This window comes from Kazachstania africana, chromosome 7 (genome assembly GCF_000304475.1).
Source record: "Kazachstania africana CBS 2517 chromosome 7, complete genome".
NCBI classification, from domain to species: Eukaryota; Fungi; Ascomycota; class Saccharomycetes; order Saccharomycetales; family Saccharomycetaceae; genus Kazachstania; species Kazachstania africana.
This window is the reverse complement of record NC_018946.1, coordinates 602650-619247: the sequence shown is the minus strand read 5'-3', so window position 1 is coordinate 619247 and position 16598 is coordinate 602650. Positions and strand designations below refer to the sequence as shown.

General features: G+C 36.3%; 9 protein-coding genes and 1 non-coding gene across 10 annotated transcripts; 9 read left to right on the top strand and 1 right to left on the bottom strand.

Annotated features, from left to right (window-relative positions):
• Positions 1-54: 54 nt before the first annotated feature.
• FAF1 (Faf1p) lies at positions 55-1110 on the top strand (the record flags this gene model as incomplete). Its single annotated transcript, XM_003958416.1, has 1 exon — positions 55-1110. One exon carries the CDS (start codon positions 55-57, stop codon positions 1108-1110), a length of 1056 nt encoding a protein of 351 aa, XP_003958465.1.
• Positions 1111-1629: 519 nt separating this feature from the next.
• QCR6 (ubiquinol--cytochrome-c reductase subunit 6) lies at positions 1630-2094 on the top strand (the record flags this gene model as incomplete). The annotated part of the gene is made up of 2 exons (XM_003958415.1): positions 1630-1722; positions 1789-2094. The coding sequence occupies 2 exons, from the start codon at positions 1630-1632 to the stop codon at positions 2092-2094; spliced, it is 399 nt and encodes a 132-aa protein (XP_003958464.1).
• An 820-nt stretch (positions 2095-2914) lies between these two features.
• Positions 2915-3103, top strand: RPL29 (60S ribosomal protein eL29; the record flags this gene model as incomplete). Its single annotated transcript, XM_003958414.1, has 1 exon — positions 2915-3103. The coding sequence occupies one exon, from the start codon at positions 2915-2917 to the stop codon at positions 3101-3103; it is 189 nt and encodes a 62-aa protein (XP_003958463.1).
• A 362-nt stretch (positions 3104-3465) lies between these two features.
• Positions 3466-4374, top strand: RRT5 (Rrt5p; the record flags this gene model as incomplete). The annotated part of the gene is made up of 1 exon (XM_003958413.1): positions 3466-4374. One exon carries the CDS (start codon positions 3466-3468, stop codon positions 4372-4374), a length of 909 nt encoding a protein of 302 aa, XP_003958462.1.
• Positions 4375-5112: 738 nt separating this feature from the next.
• Positions 5113-6108, top strand: RPL2A (60S ribosomal protein uL2; the record flags this gene model as incomplete). The annotated part of the gene is made up of 2 exons (XM_003958412.1): positions 5113-5116; positions 5348-6108. 2 exons carry the CDS (start codon positions 5113-5115, stop codon positions 6106-6108), a joined length of 765 nt encoding a protein of 254 aa, XP_003958461.1.
• A 417-nt stretch (positions 6109-6525) lies between these two features.
• SMC2 (condensin subunit SMC2) lies at positions 6526-10038 on the top strand (the record flags this gene model as incomplete). The annotated part of the gene is made up of 1 exon (XM_003958411.1): positions 6526-10038. One exon carries the CDS (start codon positions 6526-6528, stop codon positions 10036-10038), a length of 3513 nt encoding a protein of 1170 aa, XP_003958460.1.
• A 94-nt stretch (positions 10039-10132) lies between these two features.
• MET10 (sulfite reductase subunit alpha) lies at positions 10133-13195 on the bottom strand (the record flags this gene model as incomplete). The annotated part of the gene is made up of 1 exon (XM_003958410.1): positions 10133-13195. The coding sequence occupies one exon, from the start codon at positions 13193-13195 to the stop codon at positions 10133-10135; it is 3063 nt and encodes a 1020-aa protein (XP_003958459.1).
• Positions 13196-14300: 1105 nt separating this feature from the next.
• On the top strand, positions 14301-14372 carry KAFR0Gtrna13D. The gene has a single exon. It is a non-coding gene; the product is annotated as a tRNA-Asp (tRNA).
• Positions 14373-14712: 340 nt separating this feature from the next.
• RIB5 (riboflavin synthase) lies at positions 14713-15423 on the top strand (the record flags this gene model as incomplete). The annotated part of the gene is made up of 1 exon (XM_003958409.1): positions 14713-15423. The coding sequence occupies one exon, from the start codon at positions 14713-14715 to the stop codon at positions 15421-15423; it is 711 nt and encodes a 236-aa protein (XP_003958458.1).
• Positions 15424-15575: 152 nt separating this feature from the next.
• On the top strand, positions 15576-16319 carry KAFR0G02900 (uncharacterized protein; the record flags this gene model as incomplete). The annotated part of the gene is made up of 1 exon (XM_003958408.1): positions 15576-16319. The coding sequence occupies one exon, from the start codon at positions 15576-15578 to the stop codon at positions 16317-16319; it is 744 nt and encodes a 247-aa protein (XP_003958457.1).
• Positions 16320-16598: the final 279 nt, after the last annotated feature.

The following is a 16598-nucleotide window of genomic DNA, read 5'->3' as shown; positions in this document are numbered from 1 at the left end:
ATTTGAGCAGGCATAATAGAGAGTCAGCGCCTATAACACTACAAATAAACCGAAATGTCAACGGATGAAGGGTATTTGAATGCCTTAGAATTACAAAGGAAAGCATTCGAAAGCCAGTTTGGATCGTTGGAGTCCATGGGATTCGAAGACAAGACAAAAAATGTTCAAAACACTAGTGAGCAAGAAAGCCATGATGCAAGCGAAGGAAGGGATAGTTCCGCAGCTGATAGCAATGAGAATGACATCAACAGTGACGCTGGAGATGAGCATACGGGTATGAGCTCTGCAGAAGAAGAAGAGGAAGAAGAGGAAGTTAAAGATAAAGTTAAAGCACATCAACCAAAAGTGATCAAATTCAGTGGGCCAGGTGATACGTATATTGAGCCAAGTAAGAAAGAACAGAAGATGATAAGGTGTGGTCAAACACTTGGTAAAATAGCGAGAAGGATTGCAAGGAATGAGGCCAAGAATAAGAAGAACGAAAAAGAAGATGAAAATGAAGAGGCAGAAAATCTGAAAAATGATGTTGAACTACAACAATTTTTGAAAGAGTCACATTTACTGAGTGCATTTAGTAATGGATCCAGGGATGACAATGCCAGTGATGCTGGCATAAGTTTAGATAGTATCAAAGATGGCGCCGATGATTCTATTGTTTATCAGGATGACCAGATAATGGGTAAAGCAAGGTTGCGTACCCTTGAGATGAGGTTAAAGAATTTATCAAAGGCTAATGGTCATGAGAAAAAAATTAATAAATTGGAGAAAGTTCCTATGAATGTCAGAAAAGGTATGGTGGACAAGCATGTTCAGCGTATTAAGAATTTCGAGCAAGATGCCAAAGATGGTGGTATTATTTTGTCCAAAGTGAAGAAAGGACAGTTTAGAAAGATCGAGTCCACTTACAAGAAAGATATTGAGAGACGTATTGGTGAAAGTGTGAAAAGTAAAGATAAAAAGAGAAACGCCAAAAGAGAACGTGGTCTTAAGATTAATACAATTGGTAGATCCACCAGAAATGGCCTAGTAATTTCTAAAGATGAAATAAAACGTACTTCTGGCTCTGCTTCTGATAATATACGTAAAAAGGGCGGTAAAAGGAGATGGTAAGTAATAATATTGTATATATGTTGATAATCATTTATAGAATTCCAAAATCATTTCAAATTACCATAAATATTGCAAGATCAGAAATTTCAAAAGAGGATGTAGGTACTACACTTTCCTGCAGTCATTCATGTCCTACATTCCAATAGGCCCTTACAATGCCCAGTAATTGCAAATCATAGTGTAGATATACATCCATATTCTAATACTTTGAAAAACGGTAGGTATATAATGTCACTAATAGATTATTCAATCGAGTTTGAGACATCAAATCGACGGAACTTGATCAATAAGTACGTGCTGGTATTTGGTGATCTTCAGTAACTACTTTCGGCTCAGCACTTATTTGCGTTATTGAACCAATTAAATTGTCCGAACGCAGCTTGCGGCAATAAGGCCCCTTATAGAGTAATACACCGAAAAGTCTAATTCAATATATATACTCTATTGATGTTGAAGCTGTAGCAAGTGCAAAGACATTAGTGTTATTAGGAAAGCGTTGGAATTAAGTAAAAGACAACAATGTTTGGCTCGTTAGTGGATTATATGGGTGAAATAAGGGATCAGTTCGGTCCTTATACAGCTAGAGCTGAAGACACCGATGACGAAGAAAATGTATGTTACAGAGTATCATATACAATATCATCTAAGTCTATCGATTTTTACTAACATATACTGTAGGAGTCTGTTGAAGCTGCGGAAGTAGAAGAAGGAGAAGAGGAGGAAGAAGAGGAAGAAGAGGAGGAAGAAGAAGAAGGAGAAGAGCAAGATCAACTTCAAACATTAAGAACCCAATGCCAAGAAACGAAAGAAGGTAAAAACCTGACACATCATTACTTGGAATGTGTAGAAAGGGTCCAGAAACAGAAAGAAGATCCAAACTATGAGGATTTAGAAAACAAAGAAGACTGCGTCGAAGAGTTCTTCCACTTACAGCATTACTTGGATGGTTGTACAACTCCAAGGCTATTCAGCAAACTGAAATAGGAAAAAAAAATAATCTCAAAACACATACAGAATCCAGTAAGATAGCAGCATTTACTTGTATATTTATATTTATTCTTCCAATACGACGATTGTCATAACGAAGGTCCGTTATGTCTGTAACTAAGCAAGCTCATCTTCAAAAGATCTTCAAAAAAACTCCATTTTAATTCGACTGCTTTTTTGACCTTTCGAATATAAACCCATACCTCTAGTTCTACAGCCCATACATTTCACAATTTCTAAATTTTTTGAAAATCAAAATGCAAGAAATAATTGAAATGATTTTTTGAGATTTTGAAAAATTGACGCCAAAATTTCACCGAGAAGCAAACAGTTCCATGCAACCCGAGCAGGAGAACGTTCAGTATGCTAACCAATATTGAGTGCACTGGGAACAGGCTTTGCTGTGAAAGTTTCATCGAAGAATTAATAGTGGAATAATTTAGTATTTGAAAATTGTTGATTGCTCAATTTCAAGGTAACTTACCGAAACATCAGTAAGATAAACAGTACGTATAATAGTCACCATATACTGTCGAAATGAAATTCTATGAGAGATACGAAATGAAACTTATTTGAGGTAGAAGAATGATGTTAATGAAAAGATTAAAACCAATGTTCCACTTCTTACATTTTTCTTATTGGTCTAATATCCTCCTACATTACACAATTTGAATTTTATCTTTGCCATTCGTTGTGAATAATTTAGGCTCTAAGTTGATTTCATCCCGTCAACTCTAATACTCGTGGATTCATGCCCAATTTCGACAAATGATATTTTCCATATTCAAGTTTACTAACAAGTTCATTAATTTAGAAAATGGCTAAGTCTAAGAACCATACCGCTCACAACCAAACCAGAAAGGCCCACAGAAACGGTATCAAGAAGCCAAAGACCTACAAGTACCCATCTTTAAAGGGTGTTGATCCAAAGTTCAGAAGAAACCACAAGCACGCTTTACACGGTACTGCCAAGGCTTTAGCTGCTGAACGTGCTGCCAAGAAATAAATTTCTTTTTGAATGTTTAATCTCTTTTTTAAACCTTATTTATATAAAGAAATCACTATTTTCCAATAGCATATACGCTTAAACTCATATTTTGATATATTATAACATTCTGCTTTCAACTTTATATATGGATTATTCTTGTTGGTGACGTCGCTCGCAGTTAAGTGGCGTCTAGTCGATTATGTCACAAAATACCGATTTTTTGTGTCACAAAATAATGATACAATATTCCAGCTTTTGAATAGCACTAGAGGAAAAAAAGAGATATAAATAAATAGGCTAATGATGGTTATATCTGTCTTCATTCTCATTTCTTGGAATTTTTGAACCATAATAACTTTTTTTAATAGTGTATCACAAAGATGTCTGCCACTGATTCTACAAACGATGTTACTACGAAAAGGGTATATATCTCAAATTTAAATTTTAATACTGGTGAGAAGGAACTACAAGACTACCTTGTGGACTTTAAACCAAGAACAGTATACATTCCTTGTAATCCTCATAAGGATTTTAGAAGAAAATATTTTAATCGTCCAATGGGGATTGCTTACGCAGAATTTGAATCTGTAGAAGAAGCAAAAGCAGCCATTGACGGATTAAATGAAAAAGATTTCAAAGGTAGACCATTGAAATTGAAACCATATATCCCTTATACCCCACATCCCAAAGGAAGATCTTCCTCGAATGTAGCATCTTCCGAAACGCTTATCGCCAATAATCAAGAAGCTGCTATTGAACCTTCCGTTGCCGCTAATACAGAGCCTGTAGAACAGAAACGCACTAGGTACGGTAGGCTAAGGGGGATGAGTGGTGATATTTCCAAAGATACTGTTTATTGTAAATATTTACCTGTTGGAGTCGATGATTCTCATCTTAGAGCATTATTTAGTGCATATTCTCCAAGGGAAATCTGGATTTTTAAAAGTACACCTCAGAGGAAAATCTGTGTTCCAGTTAGCAGGGAACCATTTACTGCAGCATTGATTACTTTAGATACTGAAGTTGAGTTGAAGGAAATTTGTAAGCTTATGTCAAAGGGCAAATTATTAGGTAAAAAAGTAAGTATAAAACCAGCTTTTATTAAAAAAATTGAAGAGGTCAAACAAGTTGCCCTAGAAGATCAGCCAAACTTAGTTGTCCAGGAAGATGTCGTGATAGAACAAGCAAGTCGTGAACAACCAGCTGAAAACGAACAAACGACAGCCAATGCTCATTTAGTAACAAATGAGACAATAACAATGCAAGAAGAAGTTCTAGTAGCTATTTAGAAAGCAAACAAACGGGTTTTTTAATAACTTGTTCACTACATTACGTTGCTAAGATAGATAGATATATATTAAGCCACATTCGTTAAAGTACCTCTATAAAACATTCAATAGTTGATAAATGCAGGCCGGACTGATATTTATTTTCGTTGGACTGCTTGGAAGCAAAATTACACCCACCCACCAAAATATCTGCGATAATTTCCAAACAAAAAAAAATCTTCAAATTCTTCGGTAAATGGTTATTCGCGTCGATCGAGACAGTGCGTGAAGTAAACCTACTGAGCGAGGTGCAATCACGTCTTACCTGCGAGCCCGGTAGGATAATGCCAGAAGGAGTTGTCCAGCGTAAGGAAGGTTGCCTCTCGAGCTCAGCAGGATCATTCTAGGCCGGTGAGTCAATCGAATCTGGCGTAAACAGTTGCTCCCCCCGAGAAAACGGTACAGTTCGTCTTCGCTTGTTCAGAGAGATGCCCGTGAAAGACTGTGAATTCTCTATGGGAGCATTCCCTCAATGTGGATTGCACGCAATGGAAAATTCAATAGTTCTTACGTTAGCGTGAATGTGTGTGTGTGTGGATTAGCATAGCAACCCACAGCCAGTAAGTACCCGCACATTGACCTTAGTATCCGTGAGTGAGGTTCGTGGGTAATAGTTCTTGTTAAAGTAGTTCATATGTATCTATAGTAGTGTTCTTGGGTTGTTAAAGGAAGGTTAAGAAACCACAGTATTAATTAACAATGGGTATGTTTTTGAAATATTGATAAAAATGAATGCTGTAAGATTCGAGCGATTGTAATAGGATAAATGAAGTTCATATGATATTGAGGTGATATATCTTACTTTCATGGCCATCTTCAAGAAGTACAGTTATTAAGCAACAGTGAAGAACATCCCTGAAGATAAGAGCAAATTTACAGCTATTGAAAAATTGTAACATGTACTAACATTTAAATATTTATCACATTTTAACAGGTAGAGTTATTCGTAACCAAAGAAAAGGTGCTGGTTCTATCTTCACCTCCCACACTAGATTAAGACAAGGTGCTGCTAAATTGAGAACCTTGGATTATGCTGAACGTCATGGTTACATCCGTGGTGTCGTCAAGCAAATCGTTCACGATGCCGGTAGAGGTGCCCCATTAGCTAAGGTTGTCTTCCGTGACCCATACAAGTACAAATTACGTGAAGAAATCTTCATTGCTAACGAAGGTGTCCACACTGGTCAATTCATTTACGCCGGTAAGAAGGCTTCTTTAAACGTCGGTAACGTTTTACCATTAGGTTCTGTCCCAGAAGGTACCATCGTTTCCAACGTTGAAGAAAGACCAGGTGACAGAGGTGCTATTGCTAGAGCTTCTGGTAACTACGTTATCGTCATTGGTCACAACCCAGATGAAAACAAGACTAGAATCAGATTACCATCTGGTGCCAAGAAGATTGTTTCTTCTGACGCTAGAGGTGTCATCGGTGTTATTGCTGGTGGTGGTAGAGTTGACAAACCATTATTAAAGGCTGGTCGTGCTTTCCACAAGTACAGATTAAAGAGAAACTCTTGGCCAAAGACCCGTGGTGTTGCCATGAACCCAGTTGACCATCCTCATGGTGGTGGTAACCATCAACATATTGGTAAGGCTTCTACCATTTCTAGAGGTGCTGTTGCTGGTCAAAAGGCTGGTTTAATTGCCGCCAGAAGAACCGGTTTATTACGTGGTTCTCAAAAGACTCAAGATTAGAATATTTAAAGTGGTTTCCTCATTTCGTCATTTTTTGTATCTTATCTAAAATTCCTATCTAAAAATATAAAACGAAACTTTTAAACAACATTCTCTCTTATATCTACCACAACAAACCCAACTCAATGTCTTGAATTGGACTACTTTTAATAGCACTTTATATATACTTCTGGCTGTTAGCCGGCAATATGCTTAATTATGCCTCTATAATTTTGTCACACTGTACGTAGATTAGACATTTCAAGATCCATTTGTTTACCTTTTTTCGAATGATCTTAATAAATAAAACGCCAAAGGCATCGAAGATCTCTTAGATTAGCAACTTCGAGAAAAGTGGCAGTGTCACCGGATTAGTCTGCTTGCCGTATATTCCCCTATTAGTTAGATTTATACAGTAGTGATTACACCGTTCTAATCATGAAAATTGAGGAGCTAATCATTGATGGTTTCAAATCTTATGCGGCCAGAACAGTGATATCCGACTGGGACCCTCAATTCAATGCTATTACAGGGCTTAATGGTTCGGGGAAGTCGAATATATTGGATGCAATTTGTTTTGTCCTCGGTATATCTTCAATGTCTACCGTGAGAGCCTCCAATTTACAGGATTTGATTTACAAGAGAGGTCAAGCCGGTGTAACAAAGGCAAGTGTTACCGTAGTATTCGATAACAGTGATAGAGATAATTCTCCTATTGGGTTTACAAACTCTCCTAAGATTTCTGTGACCCGGCAAGTTGTGCTTGGAGGAACGTCCAAATATTTGATCAATGGTCATAGAGCACCTCAACAATCCGTTCTACAATTATTTCAGTCAGTTCAATTAAATATTAACAATCCTAATTTTCTAATCATGCAAGGTAAGATTACTAAAGTGCTTAATATGAAACCTACTGAGATTCTGTCATTGATAGAAGAAGCTGCAGGAACTAAGATGTTTGAAGATAGAAGAGAGAAAGCAGAACGTACCATGGCAAAGAAGGAAACTAAACTACAGGAAAATAGAGCATTATTGGCTGAGGAAATTGAACCAAAACTAGAAAAATTGAGAAGTGAAAAGAGAATCTTTCTTGATTTTCAAACGACCCAAACAGATCTCGAAAGAACCTCAAGAGTGGTCAGTGCATTCAATTATTACAATATGAAGCATAGGCAATCTAGTTTTGAACAAACACTGCAAGATAGTGAAGATAAATGTAATCATTTGAAGGAGGAGATCGAAAAGGTCTCAGAAGAAATTAAGAGTTTAAATGAAGATTTAGAAGAATTAAAGCTTCAGAAGAAAAATGAAATGGATAATGAAGGTAGGCTTGTGAACTTTGAAAAAGAAGAAAGTGATTTGCTTAAGCAAATATCAAGAATCAAGACTACTTTATCGATTAAAAATGACAGTATTGATGAGGCAGAAAAGGAACTCCAAAAACTTAACTCGAATAATGAAGAGTTGACTAAGGAGTTAGAAATGAAATTGGCCCAGTACACTTCAACAGAAAAAGAATATGAAATAGCAAATTCTGAACTTACTAGATTAAAAGAACTACAGGGGAAAAAATCCGAACTTCTTTCAACATTATCGACGGGTATTTCTTCCAATGGCGCTACAGATGATGGCTATAGTGCACAGCTTGTTGCTACGAAAAAAAAACTAAACGATACTGAAGTGCTCATAAAAAAGCTGAATATGAAACGTAGCATGCTACAGAAGGAATTAGCGTCTAATGAGCCCAAATTATTTCAAGCTAAAAGAGAACATGAAAAATCCAGTAAAATAATGGAACAAAATGAAAAATATTGTGGAGAACTACGATCGCAACTGGCCAGTTTTGGTTATGACCCGGATTTGCTAAAATTTTTGAGAAAAGAAGAGAGTGAAGTGCAACAACAACTGTATAGGGCTAACGAGGAAGCTGAGGCGCTTAAAAGGCGCGTTGCAAATATTGAGTTTAACTACACAAGGCCTTCTGCAAATTTTGATCCAAAATCAGTGAAAGGTGTTGCAGCTCAATTATTCACGGTTGATCAACAACAATTTGATAATGCAATTGCTTTACAGGTGTGTGCAGGTGGCAGACTCTATAATATTATTGTTGATAACGAGATAACTGCATCACAACTGCTTGAGAGGGGAAGACTAAAAAAGCGTGTCACAATTATACCACTAAGTAAGATTGCAACAAGAACCTTGAATAAAAATACCCTGGCCTTAGCCAAAGAGCTGGCTCCTGGAAAAGTAGAACTAGCATTGAACCTGATCGGATATGATGATGAAGTGAGTAAAGCTATGGAATTCATATTTGGTAACGGTCTAGTTTGCAAAGATGCCGATACTGCAAAAAAGGTTACTTTCCACCCTAATATTCGTACCAGAAGTATCACACAACAAGGTGACGTATATGATCCAGAAGGTACTCTTTCTGGTGGTAGTAGAAATACTACGCGCTCTTTACTAGTTGATATCCAAAAATATAATCACGCAGTGGCTAAAGTGAATGAGCTAGAACTAAAGCTTATTGAGATGCAAAAAAAATTGAAAGAACAGGAAGAGACGTCTCAAAAAACAAAGTCATTACAAAATGAGTTGAACTTAGCTGATCATAAGCTTAATATTGCACAACGACGTTTGGTAGAAAATTCAGCTGCTCAAATCATCAAAAGAAATAAAGAACTGCATGAAGAATTGCAAGGATGTGAGGAGCAAATTCTTGTTGAAAAGAAAAATGCTAGTGCTTTAGAGATTGAAATTGAGACTACAAAAAAGGATGCAGAAGAATTTTCAAAAGATAAAAATTCCAAGTTGAGCAAGCTAAAAAATGAGATTGAAAAACTGAATAAAGCTATTGAAGACGTAGAAAATAAATCAGAATCACTATACGATTTGTATCAGAATTTACAGTTGGAAACTGAGCAATTGGCGAATGAAATAAAATCAAATAAAGAAATGATGGAGCAGACAAAAGCAAACGTCGGCAAATTAGAAGAAGAAAAGGTATCTGTAGACTCACACCTACAAGAATTAAATACTTCGTTAATTGAAGTGCAAACAAGGGTAAAAGAAGAGAGGGCAAGACTCTTAGGGATTGATGAAGAATTGAAGGAACTTGAATCTTTAGTTAAGAGTAAGCAAGATACAAAATCACAACATGAAATTGATTTGAAAAAGATTACCAATGAAACAAATTCATTCAGGCAAAATTCCACGAATTTGCAAGCCAATATAGAGAAACTTATTGATGAGCATGAATGGCTCCAGGATATGGAAGTGGTGAAAGGCATTGTCAATCAGTATCATGGTATAAACTTACAGGAGTACACTGAACGACAGAAGCAACTTCACGAGAAATTTAGTGAAATGAAACGAAAGGTGAACCCTAATATCATGAGTATGATAGAAAACGTAGAAAAGAAAGAGACGGCATTGAAAACTATGATAAGAACGATCGAAAAGGATAAAATGAAAATTCAAGAAACAATAGGCAAGCTCAATGAGTATAAAAGAGAAACTCTTATAAAAACTTGGGAGAAGGTTACAAATGATTTTGGAAAAATATTTGAGGATTTGTTACCTAATTCATTTGCAAAATTAGTACCATGTGAGGGAAAGGATGTCACTGAGGGACTTGAGGTGAAGGTCAGGCTAGGTACTATATGGAAAGAGAGTTTAGTCGAGTTATCTGGGGGTCAGCGGTCCTTGATTGCATTATCGCTGATTATGGCATTGTTACAATTTAGACCCGCTCCTATGTATATCTTGGATGAAGTTGATGCGGCACTGGATTTGAGTCACACACAAAACATCGGTCATCTGATCAAAACAAGATTCAAGGGTTCGCAGTTCATTGTTGTGTCCCTGAAGGAAGGTATGTTCAACAATGCGAATAGAGTGTTTAGGACAAGATTTCAAGACGGTACCTCTGTAGTCAGTATCATGTAGTGACGAAGATTATTCTTTCTCTAGAAGAAACAAAAAAAATTCTATTAGGTATCTAATCTATATATATAAATTCCTATCAACTAAAAGATTAGAATTAGTAAACTTCAAGAATATATCTGGAAGTATCTTTCAGCTCCTCAATGGCAGCGTTTAAGTCAACCTTTTCACCTTTTTCTTCTGCATCGGCAGCAATGATATCTTGTAGAGCCTGAGTAATATCAGGAACAGGCCAAGTAGGACCACATAAATAAAAGGACCCTTCTTGATCAATCATAGCAGTTTTTAACTCAGCAAGATTCTCCCTAATACAGTCTTGGATATAAATTTTTTCTGGTTGATCTCTAGAGAATGCAGCACCAATATGAGTGATAATTCCAGCATCTTTGTAAGCTTCCCATAACTCACCATATAAATATTCCTCTCTCTTATGTCTTGAACCAAGATATAAGAATACGTCGCCAATTTCGTAACCCTGTTGTTTTTGCCACAATTTTTCTTCTACGATAGCTTTAAAAGGAGCTAAACCGGTACCTAAACCACTCATAATGACTGGTTGAGATGGTAGCGGTGGTAGCTTCATCACTGATGGTTTAACACTGACGACAACTTCCTGTCCAATTTGTAGATCCGAAATAAATTTGGATGCTTGACCAAATCTTTTTCTTCCTCTGTTATCAATCCAGTCAACAACAACAATTAACAGGTGAACTTCATTAGAGTGCACTTTTTGAGATGAGGCAATGGAATATTCTCTTCTCTTCAATGGCGAAATCATTGTAACCAAATGTTCTACCGAAGGTCTAGCAGATGTGAATAATTGGAAAATGTCTGCATACGTATAGTATTCAACATCTTGATATCTTTTCAGTTCAACAGCTCCTTCTGCTGAGACCAATTCTTGCAGCCTCTTCTTGTCTTTTTCGTCTTCAGCAAATTCTGACAAAGTTTCATAAAATTTCTTTGGGGGTTTACCAAAAAGGTCTAGATTTTCAGTGAATGCATGCAATACAGTTCTTGATTCGAGTAAATCGGAATTATCCTTATTTGGGACTAAGACAATGTCCTCTGGATTCAATCCATAGCCGATTAAGAAATCCAAAACCTGTTTTTCGTCATTTCTGGCGTGGATACCGAGAGCCTCACCAATATAGTATTTTAAACCTGTACCAGTGATGTCGAACTCAATATGGAAGATGTATCTGTCATAATTAGAGGGTGTGACACGTCTGTTCTCCTTAACTTTAACGATAAAATTCTTGACAGGTAAGTCAGGTCTTACATGTTTCTCGAGACCAAATGCTTCCTTAAATGCCAATTTTTTGGCGATTTCCTTTGATTTCGAAATTTGGGCTGGCTTTGTGCCTTGAATCTCACTATTATTTGGCGTAAATGAAGTTTCTGTGATGAAGATTGGTAACTCTTCTGTTTCTTCAGACGTAGCTTCAATTTTTGGAATATTCGTAAAAAACACATTCTTTACGGCATTCAATAAAGCAGTTTCAAGGGAAGTTTCATCGATGTTAAGTTGAATGGCGTGTTTGGAAGATTTTTCAGGAGAAGCACTTGAGCATTTGGTTAAAACTGTGTACCCAATAATATGGGTCAGTTCGATGGCTTGTTCATTCAAAGCTTCTAGGTCAATAAAAGTGAAATTGATTTCGTTTTCAATTGCAGCAACCAAGAAGGATTCAGGTATACCCAGGTCCTTGGTAAAAGTTTCAAGTTGGCTAAAGTTCAGGTTTTTTAGAGACTTCGACGATAATATGATGATAGAACCACCTTTTTTAATGGTAGCATTTACATCAATTTTTTTCAACAAAGTTACGTCTTCGACAATGCTGACATCAGCAAAATCGATATTAGAAATCAATGAAAAATTGTCCTTTGGCGCATAACTGATTTGGGCTTGGAAAATACCAGCGTTTGTAACATTATCGAATTTGGACCTTAAAGAGAGAGCCTTTGTGTTGTCATTGGACAAAAATTCAGCTAAAGTAGGAGCAATATTGATATTTACGCTCTTATCAGAAGACCAAAATATGAAATTTTTTGATTCTGGAGAACAAACAGCCTGGAAATCCTGAGCAAAGGATGAAATGATTTTTTCAACTGCCAATGGTGACCAGATAAAATCGGGTTGGTAAACGAACTCTGAGACTATGATATTTTTATTACCATGATAAAATAAGGCCGCAGAAACCTGTGATTTTAACGTCGTTGGTGCGGAAGTACTCAAAGTTTGATTAACAACAACAATTCTCTTTGTAGTTTTTGGAATCTTTGTTACAAATTTTTCAATATCGAATGGTATAGGGACTCTGACAGATAAAATACCAATCTTTTCGTTATCTTTAGCGATCTGTGTAAATAGTTCAGATTCCAATGAACCGTGAATAACGAAAACAGTTTCTACATCTTGCTTACCTGAATAATGGAAATTAAATAATCTTAATCCAGTTAATTCATTAAATTTGAACAAAACTTCGTCGAAGGAAGCATTAGGTGGAAGCACTTTTTCTAATGCTCTAAAGACGCCAGAATATTTGGAGATATCCTCTGTAATTGGTAAAATAGACTTGGAATAACTAACCCCATCGAATAAGTTAACAGTACCGACAGTATTTCCGAATTTAGCGACAGCTAAGGACAACAAAGTTGTGGCTTGTACCTCATTAGTGGAGATAGGAGAAATTACGTTAAATCCCAATTTGGATGCGGCATCCAGAGCGCTCACGTAGTCAGTAGTGATAGAACCAGTCTTTTGATTGTAGCCCAGCGCACCCACGTTGAAGAAAAATCTTGATTTTGTCTGCTTGGTTGCATTGAAAGTATTAATAAAGTAAGGTAAAGCATATCCTGGTGTCACAATGCCAACAAGTTTTGACACAGACAAACCGCTAGCAAAACCAAGTGGTGATAAGCCAGCACCAGATCTGATATCTAATTCCTGAAAGTGTTTGCTTTGCTCTTGGTGAGCCCAATTCTTAATAGACCCGTATAACAAATCTTCTTCGGAGAAGGTCTTATAGACAAAGATATCATCCACGTTATTGTAGATAACTGAGGAAATAGCTTCGACGGGTGTTCCGTATTTGGACAGCGCTTTAGCGTTTGAGGTTGACCCAAATGGGCTTGCATCAAATTCAGAAAGTATCATTTGATATTGCGATTATCCCTTTCTTACAGAGTTGAAAAGACATAAAAAACGAATTCAAAGGAAGCAAAGGAACTAAAGAAGCAAAAACTATTAACTTGCAACCCTCCATATATATATCAATATGATCATATTCGCTCAAGAGATAGTATGACGAATGTCAATTTGCTCGAGGATTTCACAAATTTCAGTTGACTCTCTCGAACAAAATTGATGTTCCGAAGAAAAAGCCGCACGCCACAAGAGCCTCCAGAGTGCAAATTAGCACGTGATTTTGTATCCGTTGGATGACAGACGGAAGATTGCCAACTGGATGGGCAGCAGCAATTTAAGATCCTAGCTCAATGTGTTGATCTTGATTATGATATTCTGGCGTTTGTTTTGTGGTATTTTTGTATGGTTCTTGTCGCTGTTTCAAACTAGCTGTCTTTCGAATTTATGAAATGGGACCGGAAAAGTTATGCTGATGGTGTCATTCTTTCACGGTTTTAATTGCTCAAAAGGAGTGGTTGGGGTGGATTTTTGCTTGTTTTAGAAGTATTGTATTGGCTCAGCCGTCTGAAATTAATTGAATTAAAAACAGTATGGCCCAGTTCTGAGATGATAGGATGGACATCGTGAAACCATCCTTTCTTTTGCATCTACATATGCAGAAATTATACTCTCTTATTCTTTGCACTCCATTATTTTATTTAGTGTCGCTTTTAGGCCGCTTGAACCAATCACAGCTCAACTCTTAGGAGCAGCAAACATAAACATTGATGTTCACAAAGTAACCATCAATCTTAGAAATACTATACAAACTGAATACATTGGATATCATTAGCAATTCACAAGAGAGGAAAAGGCGACTTTTGGTCAATGATATCTAATCTCCGCTGCAATGCTTCTTTTGCAACATTACCGCTCTCCATCAACATAAGAGGATAATTGATCACATTTATCAACACTTTTGTTGGCGCGAATTCCCTTATTTTTCCTTCTTCATATGTGTCTAAGCCTGGAAGGCATATATAAACAGTACTGTCGTGGCCTCAATTGGTGTGTTGTTGACAGTAATCATGGTGAGTATGTAGCGAATATCAGAAATCAACAACCCATAATGGGATCCGCGATAGTTTAATGGTGAGAATGGGCGCTTGTCGCGTGCCAGATCGGGGTTCAATTCCCCGTCGCGGAGGTTTTTTTAAATTTTCTTAAACTTGATGTAGTTAGAATACGCATTAGTATTCTTTTTCACCATTGTCCTGGGTCATAGTACAATTAAACTCCAAGCAAACCATAATCCAAGCCTCCAACAAGCTCTAAGCAATAAGCGTCGATTTTTTGTCACTTCAATTTATTACTAATGCTATTACATAATGATTTTTCAGTGATTCCGAGATGCCGTTTTATTTGAAATTTCTAGTGCAGGCTATATAAGCTCATCAAAAAATAATTGATTATCACTATTAGAAAAGTCGATCTTTCAATTGAACTAGGATTACATCTTCTCCCACCCCAACATACTCGCCTTAAAAATGTTTACTGGTATTGTTGAGGCTATTGGTACAGTGAAAGAATATAAACCATATGACGATAGTGAAAGTGGTGGACAAGGTGTTTCAATCACAATAACTGATGCAAGTAAAATTTTGAATGATTGTCATATTGGTGATTCTATTGCCATCAATGGTATCTGTCTCACCGTTACTGAATTTTCAGAGGATGTCTTCAAGGTTGGAATTTCTCCAGAAACTATTAAGAGAACAAATGTTTCATCATGGATAAATAACTCAAAAGTTAATTTAGAAAGAGCAGTATCTCAGGATGTCAGATTTGGTGGTCACTATGTCCAAGGTCACGTGGATACTGTGGCAACTATTGTTTCGAAAGAAAATGAAGGTAATTCCATCATATTTGGATTCAAATTAAGAGATTCTCAATACAATAAGTACATCGTTGAAAAAGGTTTCATTTGCATCGATGGTACTTCATTGACCATAACGAATGTTGATAAAGATGATATTTTCTATATAAGCATGATAAAACATACTCAACAAAATGTTATAATGCCATTGAAAGCAATTGGTGGTGAAGTTAATATAGAAGTTGACTTAACAGGTAAGATAATCGAAAAGCAAATATTATTAACGTTAGAAAACCAAATCGAAAACGAAAACAGTGCTTTGAATAAAGTCATTTCTAAAATCGTCGACGAAAGAATTAAAAAATATATGGACAAGAAATGAGTAAGATGTCAAATAGCATATATGTGTATAAGAATAATATATAAGGTGACACAAAGAGCGTTTCCGACAAATTATAAAGTTGAAGTTACTGAAAATTCTCGATTAAGTATCCATAGAGGAAAAGATATTATTGAGTAAAAATAAGAACAGTCATGCATTACAATGAAACGATATTTTTCAGCAATGCAGCAAACACAAAACCAGAACACTTTGAAGAATATATGCTATTACTTTCAACTGCATTGGTAACGATAGCTGGTACTGTTCTTACGTGCACTGGCGCTGTTTTGCCACCTTTTGCGACGGTTTCATGTTTTTTTAACGTTTTAGCTTTCATTTCTTTATCTTTATTTTCAATTTTGACTGGGCTGGATCAATTATCAAAGGGAATTGTAATACTAGAAGACCTAGTCCATTATCTTCCAGATGATATTATATTTCCAAATACTGAAAGAGCAATTAATTTCCAGGATTTTTTGAAAGAAAGAATAACTTTTGCACAAGAAGGGCAACGTCGCTGTGTTTTTTTCGATTGGTCCAACACTTTTTCTAATCACTCAAATATCAAAGAGTCCATATGCATCAATACTGTTACTCTTGATGTTTTATCCAAAAATACACGACCAATTGCTTTGGACTTAGCAAAGCAAAATTCGTTTTCAGATAAAACCAAGATAATTACAGTATTTTATAAAAGATTCGAGAATTTATGCAATCTACTCTCTCCAATAATGTATAAAGAAATTACAAAAGTTCTGAGAAGTGTGAGTAGGGGTGCTTGGGAAGAAGAAACTAAATTTGAAGTAGGTGGAGGTGGGTGCAACAATGAGGGAAGTACGTCAGCAGATGAATGTCCATTTTTCAGTATAAAATTTTATGTAGATAATTTACTATAATCTTATTATGATATACTCCCAAAATACGATATCTTTATCTAAAACCGTAACCTCTTAGTTTATGAACAAGAAACTGTGCTATGACGCTTAATTTCGTACTTAAAATTCCAATGTTGACACTAGCCATCCCACAGTAATAGATAAATAACTAACGTACACCTAAAAAGTATTCTAATCACATCGACCGTATCAGGGTCGTCTTCAGTAATACTAGTAGTTTGTGACACTACTGGCTGGTAATACTATTGGCAGCGTAACCACTAATAATTCAATTTGGCT